The sequence below is a fragment of the Heterodontus francisci genome, chromosome 3 (genome assembly GCF_036365525.1).
Source record: "Heterodontus francisci isolate sHetFra1 chromosome 3, sHetFra1.hap1, whole genome shotgun sequence".
NCBI classification, from domain to species: Eukaryota; Metazoa; Chordata; class Chondrichthyes; order Heterodontiformes; family Heterodontidae; genus Heterodontus; species Heterodontus francisci.
Window position 1 is genome coordinate 86343603 of NC_090373.1, and position 26880 is coordinate 86370482.

Genomic DNA, 26880 nt, shown 5'->3' on the forward strand with positions numbered 1-26880 from the left:
TGCATCATTTTATGATTTTAAAAATAGGATTGAAATACAATAAGTATCCCAATGTTTTGATTATTATTTTTTTGTAATGTATATCAAGAAGCCCTGTCATTCAGCTAAGTTTGTCTAATAAGGCTGGTGATTCATGCCTTGCTGTAAATGTTGCCAGTTTGAACAACAACCTTTGGCTATATTGACAGTTGAATAATGAACTACAATTTGACTTTGGCAAAGACAACATGCAACAATTGAAGAACCTGGATAAAAATACATTGGTGGGTCATAGTGAATGTGCCTCTGGTGGATATCTGCCCCATGGTAAACCAAACCAGGAATTGCTTGATAGTTGGGAAGTTTGTTAAGAGAAAAGTGTGCCACTCCCAAGCACTGAATTTTCTCATTTTGATCCTGGTGCAGGACAGCACATCCACATTGAACAGCCCTCACTGAGCAGTAATATCAGAAGACCACCTCACCCCAGCACCTCCCTGCTTAGCAGAAACATCTGATCCCTCTGACAGCAGTAATATTAACAACCCACCTCCCTACTGAGAAGCCGTATAAGGAACTGGCTGTTGCAGAGGCTGTTTTTCATCTTCCCTGTTCGATAGTTTGTTAGGTTCCACTCTCCCCACCTTGGTCTTCTGTCCTCTGACCTGAAGACTGCACTTTTATTTAGTTCCTATGAGCAACACTTCAGGAGATTAACTATCCTATTTAAAATTTTTTCAAAAAAATCACGATTCAGGATATTGTGGGCAGCAACTTCATCAAGTAATTAACTGAGATTTACAGCACATGAAACTTCTAAGTCTGATATCCAGTGCACACTGAATTTAGTGCAGTAGTGAGCAAATAGAACAGAGACACCTGGCATGTAAGTACAACACTCCGGTTCCTCACTCTTTCTGTATCCTAACACAGCATGGTATTGAGCTCACTCTCACAGTGCTTCTGCCTAGCACAGGGTGCCAGGCCAGAACAAAATTAAAATGTGTAGTTAACCCTACCTCATACCTGTAGTGCCTAAAGCAAATGTGCTGTCAGGCTAGTGGTAGCAGGTAGGGCTCAATCAATAGTGGTAGTAGGCTACGACAGGAACATGCCATTGGCATGTTTGGTGGTTGGCAACATGAGAAATGTAATAAAAGACTTGTGCATGCTCAGATAACATACTGCAGCTGTATAGCAAGTACTGCAAAAACGTACGTCGTCAGTGGGCAGGGAGGGAATGGCCATAGGAACAGAAGTAGGCCATTTAGCCCCTTGAGTCTGTTCCACAGCTCAGTGAGATCATGGCTGATTAGGTCCTAACCCCATATACCTGCTTTTGCTCCATAACCTGCCTTTGCCCCATAACCCTTAATACCTTTGGCTAACAAAAATCTCTGGAGTATTACCTGAGCCATGTGAAAATTGGAGTAGGGCAAATAAGATTAGAGAAATGAATACGTGGCTCAAAGACTGGTGTGGTAGAAGTGAGTTCCAGTTTGTGGGGCACTGTCACCAGTACTGTAAAAATTGGGGGCTGTTCCATTAGGACGGTCTACACCTGAACCGTGCTGGGACCAGTGTTCTCGTGAGCAGCATAACTAGGGAAGTAGAGAGGGTTTTAAACTAAATAGCGGGGGCAAGGGATCAAATTTGGGATGATGTGGTAAATCATAGAGACAAGACATGGGAGAAAGATAAACTGACCATTGCAGGAAGAGACAGTGAGTACAAATCTAAGAGTAAATAAGCAGTCAAGGCTAGAGGTTACAAAAATAATATAAGGCCCAAACTAAAGGCTGTGGATCTGAATGCACGGAGCATTCAAAACAAAACAGATGAACTGATGCCGCAAATAGGAATAAATAAGTACGATCTGATAGCAGAGACATGGCAGCAGGATGACATAGATTTGGACCTGAATATTGAAGTGTACATGGCAGTTAGGAAGGACAGGAATCTAGGAAATGGTGGAGGAGTGGCTCTGTTAATGGTATTAGCACAATAGAGAGGGATAACCTAAGTTCAGGAAACAAGGATGTAGAAGTGGTTTGGGTCGAGATGAGAAATGGTAAAGGCAAGAAGTCACTTGTGGGAGTGGTGTACAGCCCCCCTAACAGTGACCACATGGTAGGACGGGGTATCAAGGAAGAAATAATGGGTGCTTGTCAGAAAGATCCAGTGATAATCATGGGGGATTTTAATCTACATATGCCTGGAAAAATCAGATAGCTGAGATGAGTTCATAGAATGTTTTTGGGATAGTTTCTTAGAACAGCACATTCTGGAATCAACCAGAGAGCAGACTATACTAGGCCTGGTATTATGCTATGAGATAGAATTAATTAATGATCTCAGTGAAGGTGCCCTTAGGCAGCAGCAATCATAATATGATTGAATTTTACATTCTGTTTGAGGAAGAGAAGAGTGGGTCTAAGACTAGTATTTTAAACTTAAATAAGGGCAGTTATGAGGGCATGAAAGCAGAGCTGGCAAAGGTGAACTAGCAAAGTAGGTTAAGGGATAGGTCAATAGAGATGCAGTGGCAGACGTTTAAGGAGATATTTCAGAATGCACAGAATCGATACATTCCAACGAGAAAGAAAAATTCCAAGGGGAGGACCCAGCATCCGTGGTTAACTAAAAAAAGTTAGCGATAGTATCAAACTTAAAGAAAAAGCATATAATTGCGCAAAGCTGGGTGACAGGTCAGAAGATCGGACAGATTATAAAAAGCAGCAAAGAATGAGTAAAAGATTAATAAGGAGTTAAAAATTAAGATTACGTGAGAAAGCTGGCTAGAAATATAAAAACAGATAGTATGAGTTACTTATCAATATTTTAAAAAGAAGAGTTAACAAAGTGAGCATTAGTCTGATAGAAATTGAGTCTGGGGAATTAATAATGGAAAATAAGGAGATGGCAGGTGAATTGAACAGGTAATTTGCATTGTTCTTCACCGTAGAGGATGCACGTAATGTCCCAGAAATAGCTGTAAATCAGGAAATGGAAGAGAGGGAGGAACTCAAGAAAATTACAATCACCAGGGAAATAGTACTGAGCAAATTGTTGGAGCAGCGGGCTGACAAGTCCCCAGGTCCTGATGGACTTCATCCTAGGGTCTTAAAAGAAGCGGCTAATGAGATAGTTGATGCGTTGGTTTTAATTTTCCAAAATACCCTAGATTCAGGGAACGTTCCATTCAATTGGAAAATAGCGAATGTAACTCCTTTATTCAAAAAGGGAAGGAGACAGAAAGTAGGAAACTACATGCCAGTTAGGTTAACATCTGTCATAGGGAAAATGTTAGAAGCTATTATTAAAGACATTGTAGCAGGGCACTTAGAAAAATTCAAGGTAATCAGACAGAGTCAACATAGTTTTGTGAAAGGGAAATCATGTTTAACCAATTTATTGGAGTTCTTTGAAGAAATAACACGTGATGTGGATAAAGGAGAACTGGTGGATGTACTGTACTTAGATTTCCAGAAAGCATTTGATAAGGTGCCACATCAAAGGTTATTGCGGAAAATAAAAGCTCCTGGTGTAGTGAGTAACATTTTGGCATGGATAACAGATTGGCTAGCTAACAGGAAATCGAGTAGGCATAAATGGGTAATTTTCTGATTGACAAGATGTAACGAGTGGTGTCCCACAGGGTTCAGTGCTGGGATCTCAACTTCTTACAATTTATATAAATGACTTGGATGAAGGGACCAAAGGTATGGTTGCTAAATTTGCTAATGACACAAAGATAGGTAGGAAAGTAACTTGTGAAGGGGACATAAGGAGGCTACAAAGGGATATAGATAGGTTAAGTGAGTAGACAAAGATCTGGCAAATGGAGTATAATATGGGAAAATGTGAAATTGTCCATTTTGGCAGGAAGAATAAAAAATAAGCATATTATCTAAATGGTGAGAAATTGCAGAGCTCTGAGATGCAGAGGGATCTGGGTGTCCTAGTGCATGAATCACAAAATGTTAGAATGCAGCTACAGCATGTAATTAGGAAAGCTGATAGAATGTTATTGTTTATTGCAAGGGGAATTGAATACAAAAATAGGGAGATAATGCTTCAGTTATACAGGGCGTTGATGAGACCACATCTGGAGTACTGTGTACAGTATTGGTCTCTTTTTTTTTGTTTTTTTAAAATTCATTCATGGGATGTGGGCGTTGCTGGCCAGGCCAGCATTTATTGTCCATCCCTAATTGCCCGTGAGAAGGTGGTGGTGAGCTGCCTTCTTGAACCGCTGCAGTCCATGTGGGGTAGGTACACCCACAGTGCTGTTAGGAAGGGAGTTCCAGGATTTTGACCCAGCGACAGTGAAGTAACGGTGATATAGTTCCAAGTCAGGGTGGTGTGTGACTTGGAGGGGAACTTACAGGTGGTGGTGTTCCCATGCATTTGCTGCCCTTGTCCTTCTAGTTGGTAGAGGTCATGGGTTTGGAAGGTGCTGTCTAAGGAGCCTTGGTGCATTGCTGCAGTGTATCTTGTAGATGGTACACACTGCTGCCACTGTGCGTCGGTGGTGGAGGGAGTGAATGTTTGTAGATGGGGTGCCAATCAAGTGGGCTGCTTTGTCCTGGATGGTGTTGAGCTTCTTGAGTGTTGTTGGAGCTGCACCCATCCTAGCAAGTGGAGAGTATTCCATCACACTCCTGACTTATGCCTTGTAGCTGGTGGACAGGCTTTGGGGAGTCAAGAGGTGAGTTACTCGCCGCAGGATTCCTATCCTCTGAACTGCTCTTGTAGCCACGGTATTTATATGGCTACTCCAGTTCAGTTGCTGGTCAATTGTTGGCCCTAGGATGTTGATAGTGGGGGATTCAGCGATGGTAATGCCATTGAATGTCAAGGGGAGATGGTTAGATTCTCTCTTGTTGCAGATGGTCATGGCCTGTCACTTGCGTGGCGCGAATGTTACTTGCCACTTATCAGTCCAAGCCTGGATATTGTCCAGGTCTTGCTGCATTTCTACACTGACTGCTTCAGTACCTGAGGAGTCACGAATGGTGCTGAACATTGTGCAATCATCAGCGAACATCCCCACTTCTGACTCTATGATTGAAGGAAGGTCATTGATGAAGCAGCTGAAGATGGTTGGGCCTAGGACACTACCCTGAGGAACTCCTGCAGTGATGTCCTGGAGCTCAGATGATTGACCTCCAACAACCACAACCATCTTCCTTTGTGCTAGGTATGACTCCAGCTAGCGGAGGGTTTTCCTCCTGATTCCCATTGACCTTTGTTTTGCTAGGGCTCCTTGATGCCATACTCGGTCAAGTGCTGCCTTGATGTCAAGGGCAGTCACTCTCAAGTCACCTCTTCAGTTCAGCTCTTTTGTCCATGTTTGAACCAAGGCTGTAATGAGGTCAGTTGCTGAGTGGCCCTGGCGGAACCCAAACTGAGCGTCACTGAGCAGGTTATTGCTAAGCAAGTGCTGCTTGATGGCACTGTTGATGACACCTTCCATCACTTTACTGATAATTGAGAGTAGGCTGATGGGGCGGTAATTGGCCGGATTGGACTTGTCCTGCTTTTTGTGTACAGGACACTGAAGGAAGGATGTAAATGCGTTGGAAACAGTTCAGAGAAGGTTTACAAGATGAATACCTGGAATGGGCGGGTTGTCTTATGAGGAAAATTTGGACAGGCTAGGCTTGTATCTGCTGTTTAGAAGAGTAAGAGGCAACTTGATTGAAACATATAAGATTCTGAGGGGTCTTGACAGGGTGGATATGGAAAGGATGTTTCCCCTTGTGGGAGAATCGAGAACTAGGGGTTACTGTTTAAAAATAAGGGGTTGCCCATTTAAGACAGAGATTAGAAATGTTTTCTCTGAGGGTCGTGAGTCTTTGGGACTCTCTTCCTTAAAAGGCCGTGGAAGCAGAGTCTTTGAAAAATTTTAGGGCAGAGGTAGATAGATTCTTGATAATCAAGGGGGTGAAAGGTTATCAGGGGTAGGCAGGAATGTGGAGTCAAGGTTACAATCTGATCAGCCATGATCTTGTTGAATGGCGGGGCAGGCTTGAGGAGCCAAGTGGCCTACTCCTGCTTCTAATTCGTATGTTCATATCGGCCTCATATTTAACATTAACAATTGATGGAGGATAAATTGCAATTTGCAGAAAACAGTTCCAAACTTCTCCTGCCCTTTGCAATTTCCAATTTCACTCCTGAGGGGTCTGGCTCTAATTTTGTGACTCTGCCCCAGTTTCTTAGACTCCCCAACTAGCAAATATAGTTACTCCCAATCAACCCTATCTGTTCCCGTTAATATTTTGAAAACTTCAGTCTTATCAACCCTTAACCTTCTCAATTCCAGGGAATGCATCCCTAGTTTGTTTATTCGCCCCTCAATAATTTCGACTTGCAGTCTAGGTATCATTCAGGTAATTAAGAAATAAGAGCAGAAATAGGCCACACGGTCCCTTGAATTTCCTTTGCCATTCAGGAAGGTCATGGCTGATCTGATCTTGGCCTTAACTCCACTTTCCTGCCTGTTCCCCATAACCTTTAACTCCCCTATAGTTTAAAAATCTGTCTATCTCAGCCTTGAGTATATTCAATGACAGCTTCTACACCTCTCTGTGGTAGAGAAATCCAAAGATTCACAACCCTCTGAAAGAAGAAATTCTTTCTCATCTTTATCTTAAATGGGCGACCTATTATTTTAAAACTCTGCCTCCTCGTTCTAGATTCCCCCACGAGGGGAAACATCCTCTCAGCATCTACCCTGTCAAGCCCCCCTCTGATTCTTTTATGTTTCACTCCAATGAGTATAGGCCCAACCTGTTCAACCTTTCCTCATAAGACAACCCCTTCATCCTAGGAATCAGCTGAGTGAACTTTCTCTGAACTGCCTCCAATGCAAGTATGTCCCTCCTTAAATAAGGAGACAAAAACTTTTTCTTTATTTATTCATTCATGGGATGTGGGCGTCATTGGCAGGCCAGCATTTATTGCCCACTGAAGGCATTGAAGAGATTGCTGTGGGTCTGGAGTCACATGTAGGCCAGACCAGGTAAGGACGGTAACTTTCCTTCCCTAAAGGACATTAGTGAACCAGATGGGTTTTTACAACAATCGACAATGGTTTCATGGTCATCTTTAGACTAGCTTTTAATTCCAGAATTATGAATTGAATTCAGATTTCACCATCTGCCGTGGTGGGATTTGAACCCATGTCCCCAGAGCATTAAAATCAAAGCAAAGTACTGCGGATGCTGGAAATCTGAAATAAAAACAGTAAGTGCTGGAAAAACTCAACAGGTCTGGCAGCATCTTTGGAGAGAGAAGCAGAGTTAACGTTTCAGGTCAGTTTGTTTCTACTATGCCTACCCACTTTTTTTTCATGTTTGTGCTTTTGGCTGTTCAGTTTTAAGTCCATTAACACCCTATCTGTACTAATGCTTTGTCTTTCAGCACACCATTAACACAGTGGCGCAGTGGCGAGCCCCGCAGCCTCACAGCTCCAGGGACCCGGGTTCAATTCTGGGTACTGCCTGTGCGGAGTTTGCAAGTTCTTCCTGTGACCGTGTGGGTTTTCGCCGGGTGCTCCGGTTTCCTCCCACCACCAAAGACTTGCAGGTGATAGGTAAATTGGCCATTGTAAATTGCCCCTAGTGTAGGTAGGTGGTAGGGAATATGGGATTACTGTAGGGTTAGTATAAATGGGTGGTTGTTGGTCGGCACAGACTCGGTGGGCCGAAGGGCCTGTTTCAGTGCTGTATCTCTAAATAAATAAAATAAATAAATATCTTTGCTCCATGGCCTTCTGGTCAGCTATTCCGTGACCTTGTGCTATCAATACCTTCTCTTTTGTTATCTCTTGCCCCACCCCTGCTTTACTTGCTTAAAATCTTTTACATTTCTTGTATTTCTCAGTTCTGAAGAAGGGTCACTGACCTGAAACGTTAACTCTGCTTCTCTCTCCACAGATGCTGCTGAGTTTTTCCAGCACTTTCTGTTTTTATCCCCAGAGCATTAGCCTAGACATCTGGAATACTGGTCCAGTGACATTACGACTACACCACCGTCTCTAGTACTCTAGGTGTGGTCTCAGCAACGCCCTGTACAGTTGTAGCAAGAGTTCCCTACTTGTATACTTCATCCCACTTGCAATAAATGCCAATATTCCATTTGCCTTCCTAATTAATTGTTGTACCTGCATGCTAAATTTCTGTGTTTGATCCCAGATCCCTCTGTACACAGCATTCTGCAGTCGCTCTCCATTTACATTATAATTTACTTTTCTATTCTTTCCACCAAAGTGGATAACTTCGCATTTTCCCACATTTTACTCCAACTGCCCACTCACTTAACCTATAGATATTCCTTTGCACACTCTTTGTGTCCTCCTCATAACTTCCTTTCCCACCTATCTTTTATATCATCAGCAAATTTGGCTACAGAACACTCTGTCCCTTCGTCCAAGTCAATAATATAGATGCAAGTAGTTGAGGTCCCAGCACTGATCCCTGTGGCACTCCACTAGTTATAGTTTGCCAACCTGAAACCGACCTATTTATCCCGACTCTGTTTCATGGTCGTTGGCCAATCCTTTATCCATGATAATATCTCAGCCCCAACACCATGAACTCTTATCTTGTGTAGTATCCTTTTATGTGACACCTCATCGAATGCCTTTTGGAAATCCAAAGACACCACATCTGGTAGTTCGCCTTCATCCACCCTGCTCGTGGGGTCCTTAAAGAACTCAATAAATTTGTCGAACATGATTTCCCTTTCATCAGACCATGTTGACTCTGCTTGATTGCAGGACATTTAGAAAATCATAATACGATGAATTCCTTAATAGATTTCAGCATTTTCCCAATGACAGTTGTTAGGCTAACTGGCCTACAGTTTCCTGCTTTCTGTCTGACTGCCTTTCTTGAATAGGGGCATTACATTTGCAGTTTTCCAACTTTTTGGGACCTGTCTAGAATCTAGGGAATTTTGGAAGATTACCACCAATGCATCCACTATCTCTGCAGCCACTTTTTTTTTTTCAGACCCTAGGTTTCAGACCATCAGGTCCAGGGGCCTTGTCAGCCTTCAGTCCCATTGCATAGTACGTTTTCTCGAGTGATGATTGTTTTAAGTTCCTCCCTCCCTTTTGCCGCCTAATTTTATACTGTTATTGGGATGCTTTTAACATCGTCCATGCATCTTGTGTAATCTTGCATGAATCTGGTGTAAATCTATGCTGCACTCCTTCCAAGGCCAGTATACCCTTCCTAAGGTGTGATGCCCAGAACTGTTCACATTACTCCAGGTGTGGTCTAACCAGAGCTTTATATAGCTGAAGCATGACTTCTACCCCCTTGAGTTTTATTCTTTTATAAAGGCCAGCATTCCATTAGCCTTTTTGATTATTTTCTGTACCTGTTCATGCCATTTTAATGATCTGTGTACCTGGACCCCAAGTCACTTAGGACCTCCACTATTTCTAACTTTTCCCATTTAGAAAGTACCCTGTTCTATTCTTTTTAGGTCCAAAATGGGTGACCTCAAATTTGCTTACATTGAAATCCATTTGCCACAGTTTTTCCCCATTCACTTAACCTATCAATATATCTTTCTCATTTTATGCTTTCATCTACACTGCTTATAATGCTGCCTATCTTTGTATCATCGTCATTTGAATTTCTATCATATCATCTAAATCATTAATGAAGACAGTGAATAGTTAAGTCCCCAACACAGATTCTTCCAGGACACCACAAGTCACATCCTGCCCATTATCCCTACTCTCTTGTCTTCTGCTCAGCCAATTTCCTAACCAGGTCAATAATTTGCCTTCAGTTCCATGAGCTTCAACTTTAGTTACAAGGGACATTATCAAATGCTTTCTGGAAGTCCATATAAATGACATCCAAAGACATTTCCCTATCCACTATTTCAGCCACCTCTTCAAAAAGAATTACATCAAATTCGTCAGGCATGACCCACCCTTTATAAATACATGTGGGATCTCTCTGATCAGCTGAAAATTTGCAAGACATTCATTCACCCTATCCTTAATTAATACTTTCTCTTGCCATTTCCTGACAACAGATGTCAGGCTAAACTGATCTATAATTCTTTGGTTTCCCCCTCTCAACTTAAATAGCACAGTGACATGCGGAAATTTCAAATCTAAAGGAACAGTTCCTGAATCGAGAGAAATTTGGAAGGTTATCATTAGGGCATCTGTAATGTTCTCACCTATTTTTTAAAACCCAGGACAGAAACCATCTGCTCCTGGGGATTTGTTGCTCTTCAGTACCATTCATTTCTTCATTTCTGTTAGCTTGCTTACATTAATTTTGATGAGTCCCTGTCCATGATTCATTAATAGTTTCCTTGGGATCACAGAATTGTTACTACATAGAAGGATACCATTTGGCCCATAGTGTTTGCACTGGCTCGCCAAATGAGCAGTTCACCTAGTGCCACTTCCCCGCCTTCTCCCCATAGCCCTGCACATTCTTTCTTTTCATATAACAGACTAATTCTCATTTGAATGCTTCAGTTGAACCTGCCTCCACCACACTCTCAGGCAGTGCATTCCAGACCCTAACCACTCGCTGCATGAAAAGGTTTTTCCTCATGGCGCTTTTGCTTCTTTTACCAATTACTTTAAATCTGTGCCCTCTCGTTCTTGATCCTTTCACAAGTGGGAACAGTTTCTCCCTATCTACTGTGTCCAGACTCCTCTTGATTTTGAATACCTCTATCAAATTTCCTCTCAGCCTTCTCTTCTCCAAGGAAAACAGTCCCAACTTCTCCAATCTATCTTCATAACTAAAGTTCCTCATCCCTTGAACCATTCTCGCGAATCTTTTCTGCGCCCTCTCTCACGCCTTCACATCATTCCTAAAGTGCGGTGCCCAGAACTAGACGCAATACTCCAGCTGAGGCCGACCTAATGTCTCATACAAGTTCAACATAACTTCCTTGCTCTTGTACTCCATGACCCTATTAATAAAGCCCAGGATACCGTATGCTTTATTAACCATGCTTTCAACCTGTCTTGCCACCTTCAATGAGTTTTGCACGTATACACTCAGGTCCCTCTGCTGCACCCCCTTTAGAATTGTGCCCTTTATTCTATATTGTCTCTCCATGTTCTTCCTACCAAAATGTAGCACTTTACATTTCTCCGATTTGAACTTCATCTGCCACCCATTCCACCAACTTGTCTATGTCCTCCCAATTCACAATGCTTCCAAGTTTCGTATCATCCACAAACTTTGAAATTGTGTCCTGTACACCAAGGTCTAGGTCATTAATATACGTCAGGAAAAGCAAGGGTCCCAACACTGACCCCTTGGGGATTCCACGACAAACCTTCCTCCAGCCCGAAAAACATCCATTAATCACCATTCTTTGTTTTCTGTCGCTCAGCCAATGCCCTATCCATGTTGCTACTGTCACATTTATTCCATGAGCTATAACTTTGCTCAAGTCTGTTGTGTGGCTCTGTATCAAAAGCCTTTTGGAAGTCCATGTATATGCCACATCAACTGCATTGCCCTCATCAACCCTCTCTGTTATCTCCTCAAAAATCCTCAGCAAGTTAGTTAAACATGATTTTCCCTTAAATCAATGCTTGCTTTCTTTAATTAACCTGCATTTGTCCCTGTGACAATTAATTTTGTCCCGAATTAATATTTCTAGAAGTTTCCCCACCACCGAAGTTAAATTGACTGGCCTGTAGTTGCTGGGCTTATCTTTACACCCTTTTTTGAACAGGGGTGTAATGTTTGCAGTTCTCCAGCCCTGTGGCATGACCCCCAAGTCTAAGGAAGACTGAAAAATTATGGCCAGTGCCTTCACAATTTCTATTCTCACATCCCTCAGCATTCTTGGATGCATCTCATTCGGTCCTAGTACCTTATCCACTTTAAGTACAGACAGCCTATCCAACACCACCTCCTTATCAATTTTTAACCCTTCTAGTATCTGACTTACCTCCTCTTTCACCATTGCCTGGTTTCATCATCTTCCTTGGTAAAGACCAGTGCAAAGTATTCATTCAATACCTTAGCTATGCCCTCTGCCTCCATGTGCAATTCCCCATGTTGGTCCCTAATTGGCCTTGCTCCTCCTTTTAACACCTTTTTACCATTCATATGTCTATAGAAAACTTTGCGATTCCCTTTTATGTTAACTGCCAGCCTCTGTTCAAACTCTCTCTTTGCTTCTCTTATTTGTTTTTTCACTTCCCCTCTGAACCTTCTATATTCAGCCTGGTTCTCAATAGTATTCTCTACCTGGCATCTGTCATAAGCACACTTTTTCTCCTTTATCTTAATCTCTACTTCTTTTGTCTTCCAGGGAACTCTGGATTTGTTTATCCTACCTTCCCCTTCGAGGGAACATACCTTGACTGTGCCCAAACCATCTCTTGGAGTCATAGAGAGATACAGCACTGAAACAGGCCCTTCAGCCCACCAAGTCTATGCCGACCAACAATCACCCACCTATACTAATCCTACATTAGTCCCATATTCCCTACCATATCCCCACCATTCTCCTACCACCTACCTACACTAGGGGCAATTTACAATGGCCAATTTACCTATCAACCTGCAAGTCTTTGGCTGTGGGAGGAAACCGGAGCACCCAGCGGAAACCCACGTGGTCACGGGGAGAACTTGCAAACCCCACACAGGCAGCACCCAGAACTGAACCCGGGTCGCTGGAGCTGTGAGGCTGCGGAGCTCTTCTTTGAAGGTAGCCCATTGTTCAGCTACCGGTTTTCTTGCCAACCTTTGTCTCCAATTTATTCATCCCAGATCTGCTTTTAGCCCTTTTTTGAACAAGGGTGTAACGTTTGCAATTCTCCAGCCCTATGGCATGACCCCCAAGTCTAAGGAAGACTGAAAAATTATGGCCAGTGCCTTTGTAATTTCCACACTCACATCCCTCAGCATCCTTGAATGCATCTCATCCGGTCCTGGAGGTAACAGGTTGGCTTTATTCAGCGCGTCCGCCATTTCCTTATTTTCATTGCTAATAACCGATGTCCATTTTCAAGGGGTCCACATTGCACCACCATTTTTTTTCCTACCGTAATTGTAAAAGTCTTTTGTGTTGATTTTGCTATCCCTTGCAAGTTTCTTTTCGTACTCCCTTTTTGAAGTGCTTATGATCTATTTTGTCACTCTTTGCTGCTCTTTGTTTCTATCCCATTCACCAGGATCTGTTAACTTTTTGCATTTTTGTATGCTATTTTAGTTTTATGTTGTCTCTTATCTCTTTTCCTGTCCATGGTTGTCTTTTTTGGCAAATAGAACTCTTGCCCTTTAGGATTATAAACTGGTTCTGTATCATATTAAATTCTTTTTTGAACCCCTCCCACTGATGTTCTGTCATTTTACCCATTAACAGATTTGCCCAGTTTATTGTGGACTATTTCTGCCACATCCCATTGAAGTGCGGCACAGTGGCGCAGTGGTTAGCACCGCAGCCTCATAGCTCCAGGGACCCGGGTTCGATTCTGGGTACTGCCTGTGCGGAGTTTGCAAGTTCTCCCTGTGTCTGCGTGGGTTTCCTCCGGGTGCTCCGGTTTCCTCCCACATGCCAAAGACTTGCAGGTTGATAGGTTAATTGGCCATTATAAATTGTCCCTAGTATAGGTAGGTGGTAGGGAAATATAGGGACAGATGGGGATGTGATAGGAATATGGGATTAGTGCAGGATTAGTATAAATGGGTGGTTGATGGTCGGCACAGACTCGGTGGGCCGAAGGGCCTGTTTCAGTGCTGTATCTCTAAACTAAACTAAACTAAGTAAGCCTTATCTAAATCTAGAATCTTAGTCGCTGTTTCATGTTTCTTCCTTTCAAACACTATGTTGAACTCATCATATTATGATCACTATGTAATAAATGTTCACATGCCATTAGGCTGTTAACTAAATTTGTCTCATTACTAAATCTAATATGGCCTGTACCCTTGTTGGTTGTCGGACATATTGTTGCAGAAGATTATCTTGGACACACTCGAAGTTCACTACCTTTCTGGCAGGTGCTAGTCTGCTTATCCCAATCTATATGAAAGTTAGAATCCCCCATTAAAACCACTCTGCCTTTGCTACATGCTTGACTAATCTTAGCAGTTATACAAGCTACCACTTCATCGCTACTACCAGGGGGCCTAGACGCAACTGCTGCTAGTCTTCAATCCTTGTCTATTTCTTAATTCTACCCAATAGTCTCCCCAACCTGTTTGCCTCTCGTTATATCCTTTCTTGTCATTGAAGTGATTTCATCCTTAATCATTAAGGCTACTCCTCCCCCTCTGCCATTTCCCTTATCTTTCCAGTAGACCTTATAACCTGGTTTATTTAGTTCCTAGTCCTGACCATCTTGCAGCCATATCTCTGCAATGGCTTCCATGTCATACCCTCCCAGTTTAATTTGTACCTGCAATTCATTCAATTTGTTCCTTATACTATGTGCATTTGTGCAAAGAACACTTATTTGGGCCACACACCCTAACTTGTCCTTCTGCTCTAATGTTTTACTTATGCATTTCTTATTTCTTTCTGCTGGTTTAGTTACTTTACATCTGTTACGACCAGGTGAGAAAGGAGTCTAGGGTTCCCTCTCAGCCTTCACCTGGTCTTACTGTAACAGGATTTAATTTTCAACACTTTTTTTTTAAGCTCTCCCTTAGTGAATCCTTGTTCACTAACTTCCAATTATAAGGCAAAGAAACTACCCAAACAGGTTTTCTTAGCTTTAAAGAAAAAAGGTTGAACTTTATTGAACTTAAACTCTAATTCGGTTAATGCCTACGGATACGCAGCACGCCCAAACTAGCATGCATATGCGATACACACATGCAGATAGAGACAGAAAAGAGCAGAAGAAATAAAGTGGAAAAATTTGAGGCAATATCTGAAGATGGTTTTGGTTACTGTTCTTCGAGCTCGCTGTAAAGTCCTTGATTGTAGGTAGGTTTTGCTTTTCATTGGTGCCCAGTATTCTTCTTAAACCTTGGTCGATGTAGGAGACTTTTCTCTCTTGAAGTTCATGTATCCTCAGTGGGTCCAGAGGCTTGTGAGAAAGAGATGGGAACAGACAAGACAGGTCTTCTCAGTCCAGGAGCATTCTGCAGTCTCTGAGTTCAAACTCTTTGTACAATTCAGGAAAACCCAGGTTGCCAAGCAGGTTAGTCATGTGACTTTCTGGTCTGGCCACGTCTGTTTGTGGATTCTCTTGTCTTAGCCGACCTGGAATGTCTCTTCTTACACACAATACTTGGTGCTCAAAGTCCATTGTGGGTTGAATTGGAGCAGGGAATAGCCCTTTTGTCCCTCCAAGCACTGTCTGTTAGTATGCAAAATGTTTTTCCAGCCAAGTGTCTGGTGATTTTTTAACAAGTCCTTTCTTCACTCCAGTAACAGTTTAAAATCAATGTTCATATGACAAAATTAATATGCTTCATTCTTGGTAGGTGGGGGCCTGCATGACAACATCTTTTAGTTTTCCTTATTTCTTTGGTGCCTAAAGCAGTTACTCTACTCTCGTACCTTTTTGTTTATTTTTGAACTATTATCTATACTACCTTTTACCATCTGAACCCCACCTTGTGACCGTTCTATTCATTTTTCCAGAAGGAGTCTGGTCCCAAGCCCAGTTCAGGTGGACCCTATCCCAATGGTACAGTTCCTTCCTGTCTCAATTCCAGTGTCCCATGAAATGGAGCCCCTCTTTCCCACACCACTCCTTCAGCCATGTGTTCACGTCCCTAATCTTCTTATCAGCATAACAATTTGACATGGATCGGGTAATAATCCAGAGATTATAACCCTTGAAGTCTTGTCTAATTTAGCTCCTGGTTCCTGGTACTCTTCAAATAGGACCTCTTGCATATTCTTTCCTATATTGTTGGTCCTAACATGTACCACAATGACTGGATTCTCCCTCTCCCTCTCCAATTTCCTTTCAATCTGGTTCGAGATGTCCCTCACCCTAGCACCAGATAAGTAACAAATCATGTGGTACTCTCAATCCTGCATATAAAGAATGCTATCGAATACCTAATCATTTAATCCCCTGCAACTTGCTACATTAAGCTTCCCCTCCCCCCTTTGGATAGCCTCCTGCTCCAAGGTGCCATGGTCCACATTCTGGCTGTCCTCTGACATTGTTTATCCTTATCCTCACAGGTCGCAAGTACATTGTACCTATTGGTTCCTTATTCTCTATCTCAAATGGGTTTCCTTTACTCTGTACCCAATTGGTCAACCCCATTCTAGACCTGTACCTCTCCAGAAGGCATGTCTAAAGTCTGGAGCAAACTGTCCAAATATTGCTCCCCCTCTCTTAAATATCAGAGCATTTCCAACTCTCACTCCAGCTCAAGGTCATATTACATGTCATATTCATAAGTCTTATGTTCATGAAAGTCTGAGCTTATGTCTTTATGGAGTTAGCTGATTTCAGCTGAAGCAGCAGTAAGGATGCTTCAGTTGGTTTTGGTTCTCCTAGATTAGGGGAGAGAGTATTGTCCAATTTCTGCTCCTAATTGCTTTTTGGAAGTTTGTAATTGTGGATGTCAGGCAAAGATAAATTGGGCTTAGCTGTGATACCCCCACAGTTCAATGTAGCACTCATTGTCCAAGCTCATGTGAATAATAGCCACTGTAAAAGGTACTAGAGGATGACCAATAACAACACGGCTGGATCCCAGCAGGGAGTCAGCTCCTTCAAGAGAAGGAAACATTAATTTAAAAACATATATTTTTAAATACATTTTAATTTTGGATTGCATTCAAGAGTCAGTTGTGCTATAAAATCTTATTTGGTCTCTGCCTTTTATCGTTTGAGTATTCTGCTTGCATTACATTACTTTTACTTTCCTATCACTTACCAGAAAAATCTGTGGCAGTGCTATTTGCAGAGTGAGTTGTGGCTAGAAAGATAAGAGCTCCTGAAGAGGGTCCTGGAAGGTTAATTAATGTTAAGAATCTTTTATCATCAATTTGGCAGGCAATTTTCTCTTGAGGTTTACAGTGCAATTGTAATTGCAAAATTCAGGCCAGCCTCAAAACCATATAGTGTGCAACATGAGTACACTTGATATATTCACTGCCTTTTGCTTGTAGCTTCATCTAGAGAACTGTAATAAATATAAATCTGACACTTGGGAATATTTACCTTTTGCTGCTTGGGGGTGTTGGTGCTTAGATAATTGTTTTTGTGTATAAAATAAGGTTGCCTCGTTTAATCAAGTTTCCAGGGAGTAGTGCATTTAGCTGTTAAAAGACAGTACTGATTTTGCTTACTGTAAAATAAGTATTTTCTTTTTACCATGTTAAACTCAAAAGGAAAGTGCAAGGCTTGAATAGCTTAAAAGCCTTGTAAACTGCACAGGCCTCTAGGTCAAAAGCTTGTATTGTGTAGATGCTGCCTTTCAAGTGCGCTAGTGTTAACTGTTTGGGTAGTAACTAGAGCGAAGACACATATCCCCTTGTCCCCACTGATATTAGTGATTATTGTGGTATTACCTTACAGTGTGCAATTGGTGAACACTTTTTTTAAAAGCCTCTCTCCCTTGACCTAGAGTGATCAAAAGAGTTCATCAAAGTCAAGAAGCTAGGGGATAAAATTATAGCTTTGTTGCGCCCAGTCTAAAATCTGTATTTCTCTTGGGGTTGGGGGGTGAGGGGCGGTGGTGCGTGGTAGACGGAGCGTTGAGATGGTTATTTTGAGTTTGTGGTCTAATCCAGTAAAAATCTGTTCATTGGGTGGGTGTGGGTTTGGGTGGGGGGGCACAGGGAAAGACGTTTGAGGGAAAGTATAAATTTTTGATATGCTTTTTAAAAAAACTCAGTGGGTGTAGGATGATTTTCTAGTCATTCTAGGTGGGATGGTAGTGCGTTATGAGTGTGAGTTTGCTATGTAATCCAGGAATTGCTGCTGTTTTAGTGAGAGGCCGGAATGCAGCAGGGATTGCCCAAGGCGGCACCAAATCCCACTGCCCTCAGCAGTGTGAGGCCTGGGAAGCTTTAACTCACAGGCTTGATCTGCCTGTTGACAGTCAGCTGCCCGCCACCCCCAAAACTGACTGGAAGCAGCAGCTGGCAAACAGGCAAGAGTTCGAATTTGGCCGGTAAGAAGGTAAGTTGCTGGAAGGACAGTTCGGGAGAGTCTCACAGACCCAAAACAGACGGGAAGAATTAATCTTTCATTATGGCATCAGGAGGAGTGCTCCACCTCATGCCACGTGAAAGACGTTTACTTTTTTTTTTAAAGTGTTTAAAAATATCTGGGCTTTTCCTGGCCCTGGATTCTCTTCCTGCTATCTTTACCTGGTGGGGAAGCCACAACGGAGTTTAAATAGATCCGTTTGTTTTTAATATGTAATATGTTTTATATATAACAATTCTAACATCACATTTTTTTTAAAAAAGATGTTTTGGCACTGGTAACAGAAAGGAAGCCAGACACTTAATGTTGGGTTCCGAAGAAGGGTCACTGACCCGAAACGTTAACTCTGCTTCTCTTTCCACAGATGCTGCCAGACCTGCTGAGTGAATCCAGCATTTCTTGTTTTTGTTTCAGATTTCCAGCATCCGCAGTATTTTGCTTTCACTTAATGTTGGGGATGTTCGAGCTAAAGTCTGAAAGATATAAACATTTTTTGTTGCTGCTTGCTCATGGTGTACAACTTGAAACATCCAATCCCTTTCTAATCTCAGAGATACCTCACTAAACAATTAAATTCAGTTAAACAAAACCTATGTTTACTTAGCAACAAATGTGGCCATAAAGGGATAGAACTACATGTTAGGAGGAGTCTAACATTGTGCACTATATGGCATATAGCACTTCTGTCCTTGTATATCATAATCATATACAATGTACTATTCACACGGCCTTAGGCGATCCACTTGTAATACATGAAAAATGGTGCATCAACCTGCAGATATCATATTTATTATCTATGCAAAACAATCTTCAAATGTTGGGTGTTCTGAAACTCTCAAACTTCAATCTGCAGAATTCCCTAACCCAAAGACAATTAAATCTCATACTGTGTTTACTTATAAAATTGAGCTTTGACATTAAAAGACAAAACAGTTTAGCTACTACTTCATCTTAGCAGCAAAATTTATATGTCTTTCATTGTTTGATTTCATGCTTATATCATGAAAACACCATATGTGTGCCACATTATGGAAGATTCATTAGTGCTAATTCATTCAACAGAAATATAAAAATTTTAATCTGTTTCAGTGGGCAAAATTTTCACAAGCTTCATTGCCAACAGCAAGAACGAACAGTCATAAGCGCAGTATTAAATGCAGGTGTTTTTAGATGGTAACCTGCTAATTGCATTAATTTATTGCTGGGGCAATAATATTCAATATTCTGATATGCTTACGTTTATAGCCAGCAGTATGTTAAGCTAGACAATGGGAAATTAATTAAAACTATTTATATTTACTATTCTTACCAATCAGAAATGATCCCCTTGACTTATACAGAGTCCAACTTAAGGGGCAAAAATGTTGGCCCAAGTTTGAAGTTAGTTCACCATTAATTAAACTTACAGCTGCCCAGAGACTTTTTATGGGCTTTTGCGTGGCAACTTATGGTCATCAGCTGTCTGATACAGAGATTGCCGTCCACAGGGGATCTGGGACCTGTGAGAACAAAGCAAGCAACTGTGTATTGCCATATCCAATCAAATTGAAGAATTGTTGGTGAGCAGTGCAGAGTCAAAACTGGGAAATATAACTTAAAATGTTTAATTCAATGTAAAATCACGTACAAAAATCAAAATAAGGAGTGGAAAAGAACAATGATATTAACAAAGATAAGGGACAGTTCGGATTTTTTTTTCTAAAAATAGTTAAAATCTGAAGGAATGACACTCCACATTTGTAAAAGTAAATTTTCAGTGCCAGAGATGTTATTTGACAGTAATTAAGACTCATCATTGCTGTTAAAAGTCCAATTACACTTGAATGGACAAGTGCTAACCTTTTGTAACATGTTTAGAATGGGTAAGTACCGGAACTTCACGCCCTTCATGTTTGAACGCGTGTCTCTCAGTGATGTACCATCGGGAGTGATGTTAGTGGAGGAGCAGGGCAAATTATACAGCAACTTACTGATTTCCATGTTTATTTGCACATGTGCGAATGCTGGAAATTGCTGTCCAATTAACTCCATAATAACGGTGAGAACTGCTAGCCTCGCCATTTTTTTTACTGCAAAATTTGGGCCGTTGTTAAAGAAAAGTTAGAGTGCCAGTCATGTTTGAGTGGCATTGAACTGCAAAGATTATTAAAGTAATATGTAAATTTAATTTAGTTTCTTTGGGCGCCAAAATCAAATTGACTAAGAGGACTGCTTTTGAAAGACCCACCTTCATGTCAGTATATATGCAAGTTCAACTAAATTTTAGGAACATTAATACCATGTGGAAATCTCCAGGAAATAAATAATTTAAATGTTACTTTAAAAGCACTTCACAAAAAGATATACTGGTAAACAAAGTTGGTAAAATATTTTTAAAAGAATAAGGCTGACCTGGTTAGAAGCACAATTGCGAGATTGAACCACACTTATTCGTTCTACTCCTTTCTACCTGTTTAAATATATATTTTATTTTCATATGTGCATGGAGTATTTTCTTATCTTAATGAGTGGCGCACTCTAATTTAAAGTGTATCTTTACATGGTTCAGAAACAAAATGCATTAACTACAGTTCTTATGTTTCTCAACTTGTCCAATATGCTTTATGAAAAAACTTATTTTTCATTTTTATAGCATCATCTATTCAAGGACCAATCATATGCAAGGTAAGTTAATTTTATTAAATAATTTACCAAGAAGAAGGATTAAAATGACAAGTTATGTACTGAATGATTACATTTCCTTCCTTTGGAATATAACTATAAATCTAACTTACTTGTAAAACATTGAGTTTTTATAAAAACAATACAAAATATCATTATTACTTTGCAGGTGCAATGTACTGTAATTCTGGAAATTGGATCAGTGCAGTTTAGTGGTTCCTCACATTGTGGACAATGTTTCTGCCTTGACTGGATGCCTTCTGGGGAACATGAATATTTGGCAGCTGGTTTTTATGATGGTATGTAGCTGTTTGAGTTTTGAAACTGCACATCACTTCCCTTGCCTCATCAATTAAACCTCTACTGTCTAATCTGGCTTAGGGTGCCTGCCTGTTCCTTTATTACTTGTGATTTTAGGTCATGCAATAGAATAATTATGCATATATTTTAAACTATTGTTAATTGTCTGTTCAGACCACTATTCTAACCCCCTAATCGTACTGAGTAATTGTTAACATGTCCTTTAGGGAAGGAAATCTGCCAACCTTGCCTAATCTGGCCTACATGTGCCTTCAGACCCACAGCAATGTGGTTGATTTTTAACTGCCCTCTGAAATGGCCAAACAAGCCACTCAGTTGTATCCAGCCGCTACAGAAAAGTCAAATTAGAACAAAACCAGTGGACCACCTGGCATTGGCCTATGCACCGGAAACTACAAAAGCACACCCTGCTCAGTTGACCCTGCAAAGTCCTCTTCACTAACATTTGGGGGCTTGTGCCAAAATTCAAGGAGGTGTCCCACAGACTAGTCAAGCAACAGCCTGATGTAGTCATACACACCGAATCATACCTTATAGCGACTGTCCCAGATTCCTCCATCACCATCCTGGGTATTTCCTGTCTCACAGGCAGGACAGATCCTCCAGAGGTGGTGGCACAGTGATTTACAGTCAGGAGGGAGTGGCTCTGGGAGTCCTGTGAAGTATCATAGCAACAGGTCAAATATGGGCAAGGAAATTTCCTGCTGATTACTGCCTACTGCCCTCCCTCAGCTGATCAGTGCTCCTCCATGTTGATCACTAGTTGGAAGAAGTACTGAGGATAGCAAGGGCACATAATGCATTCTGGGTGGGGGACTTCAATGTGCATTACCAAGACTGGCCCGGTAGCCCCACGACTGACCGAGTTGGCTGGGACATATTTGCCAGACTGGGCCTGCAGCAGGCGGTGACATAACCGAGAGGGAAAAGCCTACTTGGCCTCATCTTCACCAGTTTACCTGTTGCAGACACACCTGTCCATGCCAGTATTGGTAGAATGAACACTGCGCAGTGCTTGTAGAAATGAAGTTCTATCTTCACATTGAGGATACCATCCAATGTGTATTATGGCATTACTGCCATGCTAAACGGGATTGATTCAATTCCAATTCAAAACTACTCATCCATGAGGCATTGTGGGGCATCAGCAGAATTGTATTCAACTACAATCTGTAACCTCATGGCCCAGCATATCTCTCTCCCATATGGCTATCAAGCCAGGGGCCAACCCTGGTTCAATGAGGGGTGGAGGAAAGCATGCCAGGAGCAGCACCAGGCATATCTAAAAATGAGATACCAACCAGGTGAAACGACAACACAGGACTACATGTGTGCTATATAGCGGAACCAGCATTCTAAAGAGAGCTGAGCAATCCCACAACCAACGGATCAGATCAAAGGCCAGCAGTCCTGCCACATCTAGTTGTGCATGGTGGTGAGCAATTAAACAACTAACTGGAGGAGGACACTCCAAAAATATCCCCATCCTCAATGCGCAGCATTTGATAGACAGAGCTAAGCGATCCCACAACCAATGGATCTGGTTTAAGCTCTGCAGTCCTGCCACATCCAGTTGTCAATGGTGGTGGACAATTAAACAATTAACTGGAGGTGGTAGCTCCACAAATATCCCCATCCTCAATGATGGGGGAGCCCAGCACATCAGTGCAAAACATAAGGCTGAAGCATTTGCAACAATCTTCAGCCAGAAGTGCTGAGTGGATGATCCATCTCCTCCTGAAGTTCCCGAGCATCAAAGATGCCAGTCTTTAGCCAATTTGATTCATTCCTCGTGATATCAAGAAATGACTGAAGGCACTAGATGCTGCAAAGGCTAAGGGCCCTGACAACATTCCAGCAATAGGACATAACACCTATACACCAGAATTTGCCGTGCCCCTAGCCAAGCTGTTCCAGTACAACTATAACACTGGCATCTACCCGGCAATGTGGAAAATTGCCCAGGTAGGTCCTGTACACAAAAAGCAGGACAAATCCAACCCAATCAACTACCGCCCCATCAGTCCGCTTTCAATCATCAGTAAAGTGATGGAAGATGTCGTTGACAGTGCTATTAAGCAGCACTTGCTTAGCAATAACCTGCTCAGTGACGCTCAGTTTGAGTTCCGCCAGGGCCACTCAGCATCTGACCTCATTACAGCCTTGGTTCAAGCATGGACAAAAGAGATGAACGCATGAGGTGAGGTGAGAGTGATTGCCCTTGACATCAAGGCAGCATTTGACCGAGTATGGCATCAAGGAGCCCTGGCAAAACTGGAGATGATGGGAATTGAGGGAAAACTCTACGCTGGTTGGAATCATACCTAGCGCAAAGGAAGATGGTTTTGGTTGTTGGAGTTCAATCATCTGAGCTCCAGGACATCACTACAGGAGTTCCTCAAGGTAATGTCCTAGGCCGAAACATCTTCATCTGCTTCATCAATGACCTTCCTTCAATCATAAGGTCAGAAGTGGGGATGTTCACTGATGATTGCACAATATTCAGCACCATTCGCGTCTCCTCAGGTACTGAAGCAGTCCGTGTAGAAATGCAGCAAGACCTGGACAATATCCAGGCTTGGGCTGATAAGTGGCAAGTAACATTTGTGTCACACAAATGCCAGGCAATGACCATATCCAACAAGAGAGAATCTAATCATCTCCTCTTGACATTCAATGGCATTATGATTGCTGAATCTCTCACTATCAACATTCTAGGGGCTACCATTGACCAGAAACTGAACTGGAGTAGCCATATAAATACCGTGGCTACAAGAGCAGGTCAGAGGCTAGGAATCCTGCGGCGAGTAACTCACCTCCTGAATCCCCAAAGCCTGTCCACCATCTATAAGGCACAAGTCAGGAGTGTGATGGAATACTCTGCACTTGCCTGGATGAGTGCAGCTCCAACACTCAAGAAGCTCAACACCATCCAGGACAAAGCAGCCCACTTGATTGGCACCCTATCTACAAATATTCACTCCCTTCACTACCGAAGCACAGTGGCAGCAGTGTGTACCATCTACAAGATGCACTGCAGCAACGCACCAAGGCTCCTCAGACAGCACCTTCCAAACCCATGACCTCTACCAACTAGAAGGACAAGGGCAGCAAATGCATGGGAACACCACCACCTGCAAGTTCCCCTGCAAACTACACATCATCCTGACTTGGAACTATATCACCGTTACTTCACTGTCGCTGGGTCAAAATCCTGGAACTCCCTTCCTAATAGCACTGTGGGTGTACCTACCCCACATGGACTGCAGCGATTCAAGAAGGCAGCACACCACCACCTTCTAATGGGAAATTAGGGATGGGCAATAAATGCTGGCCTGGCCATCGATGCCCAGATCCCATGAAACGAAAATAAAATGACTGGGGAAGCCCAGCATGTCAGTGCAAAAGACAAGGCTAAAGCATTTGCAAACATCTGCAGTCAGAAGTGCTGAGTGGATGATACATCTCAGCCTCTCCTGAGGTCCCCAGCAACACAGATGCCAGTCTTCATCTAATTTGTTTCCCTCGACGTGATATCAAGAAATGGCTGAAGGCACTGGATACGGCAAAGGCTATGAGCCCTGACAACAGCCCAGATGTAGTGCTGAAGACTGGTGTTCCAGAACTAGCCGCGCCCCTAGCCAAGCAGCTCCAGTACAGCTACAACACTAGCATCTATCCGACAATGTGGAAAATTGCCCGGGTATGTCCTGCCCACAAAAAGCAGGAAAGATCCAATCTGGCAATTACCACCCCATCAGCCCACTCACGATCATAAGTAAAGTGATGGAAGGTGTTGTTTGCAGTGCTATCAAGCAGCACTTGCTTAGCAACAACCTGCTCACCGATGCTTAGTTTGGGTTCCACCGGGGCCACTCAGCTCTAGACCCCATTACAGCCTTGGTGCAAACATGGACACGAGATAAATTCCGGAGGTAAGGTGAGAGTGATTGCCCTTGACATCAAGGCAGCATTTGACCGAGTGTGGCATCAAAAAGCCCTAACAAAATTGAAGTCAATGGGAATCGGGGAAAACTCTCCACTGGCTGGAGTCATACCTAGCTCAGTGGAAGCTGGTTGTGGTTGTTGGCCAATCATAGCCCCAGGACAACAGTGCAGGAGTTCCTCAGGGTAGTGTCCTAGGCCCAGCCTCTTCAGCTGCTTCATCAATGACATTCCTTCCAACATAAGGTCAGAAGTGGGGATGTTTTCTAATGATTGCAGTGTTCAGTAGCATTCGCAACTCCTCAGATACTGAAGCAGTCTGGACAACATTCAAGCTTGGGCTGAAAAGGCGTAGAGTCATAGATTTATACAGCACAGAAACAGGCCCATCGTGTCCATGCCGGCCATCAAGCACCTATCTATTCTAATCCCATTTTCCAGCACTTGGCCTGTAGCCTTGTATGCTATGGCATTTCAAGTGCTCATCTAAATACTTCTTAAATGTTGTGAGGGTTCCTGCCTCTACCTCTCCTTCAGGCAGTGTGTTCCAGATTCCAACCACCCTCTGGGTGAAAAACTTTTTCCTCAAATCCCCTCTAAGCCTCCTGCCCCTTACCTTCAATCTATGCCGCCTGGTTATTGACACCTCCGCTCAGGGAAAAAATTTCTTCCTATCTACCCTATCTATACCCCTCATAATTTTGTATACCTCTATCAGGTCTTCCCTCAGCCTTCTCTGCTCTAAGGAAAACAACCCTAGCCTATCCAGTCTTTCTTTATAGCTGAAATGCTCCAGCCCAGGCAACATCCTGGTGAATCTCCTCTGCACCCTCTCCTGTGCAATCACATGCTTCCTATAGTGTGGTGACCAGAACTGTACACAATACTCCAGCTGTGGCCTAACTAGCATTTTATACAGCTCCATCATAACCTCCCTGCTCTTATATTCTATGCCTTGGCTAAGAAGTATCCCATATGCCTTCCTAACCATCTTATCTACCTGTGCTGTTGCCTTCAGTGATCTATGGACAAATACACCAAGGTCCCTCTGACCCTCTGTACTTCCTAGGGTCCTACCACCCATTGTATCTTCCTATCCCTCGTTAGACCTCCCAAAATGCATCACCTCGCACTTCTCAGGATTAAATTCCATTTGCCACTGCTCTGCCCATCTTACCAGTCCATCTATATCGTCCTGTAATCTAAGGCTTTCCTCCTCACTATTTACGCCGCCACCAATTTTCGTGTCATCTGCAAACTTACTGATCATGCCTCCTATATTCACGTCTAAATCATTAATATACACTATAAATAGCAATGTACCCAGCACAGATCCCTGCGGTGCACCACTGGTCATAAGCTTCCAATCGCAAAAACAACCCTCGACCATCACCCTCTGCCTCCTGCCACTAAGCCAATTTTGGATCCAATTTGCCAAATTACCCTGGATCCCATGGGCTCTTACCTTCTTAACCAATCTCCCATGAGGGACCTTATCAAAGCCTTACTGAAGTCCATGTAGACTACATTAACTGCTTAACCCTCATCTACACATCTAGTCATCTCCTCAAAAAATTCAATTGGAGTTTGTTGGACATGATCTCCCCCTGATAAAGCCATGCTGAGTATCCTTGATTAATCTCTGCCTATCCAAGTGGAGATAGCACTCATGCAACACGTGCCAGGCAATGATCATCTCCAATAAGACAGAATCTAACCATTTCCCCTTGACCTTCAACAACGTTAGTATCACCGAATCTCCCACCATCATTGACTAGAAACTCAACTGGATCAGCTACATGAATACTGTTGTT

The 26880-nt window shown here is 42.5% G+C and overlaps 1 protein-coding gene across 8 annotated transcripts in view; it reads left to right on the forward strand.

Annotated features, from left to right (window-relative positions):
* The window catches only part of gtf3c2 (general transcription factor IIIC, polypeptide 2, beta), a 144830-nt gene that overhangs the window by 68664 nt on the left and 49286 nt on the right, over nt 1–26880 (forward strand). For all 8 annotated transcript variants that reach the window (XR_010971192.1, XM_068024076.1, XM_068024081.1 and 5 more), the window contains exons 10-11: nt 20772–20803; nt 20970–21099. Coding sequence is in view for 7 of the 8 variants with exons in the window: in XM_068024076.1 (XP_067880177.1) it covers nt 20772–20803; nt 20970–21099 (162 nt within the window). In the remaining variant the exon portion in view is untranslated. The remainder of the gene's footprint in view (nt 1–20771; nt 20804–20969; nt 21100–26880) is intronic.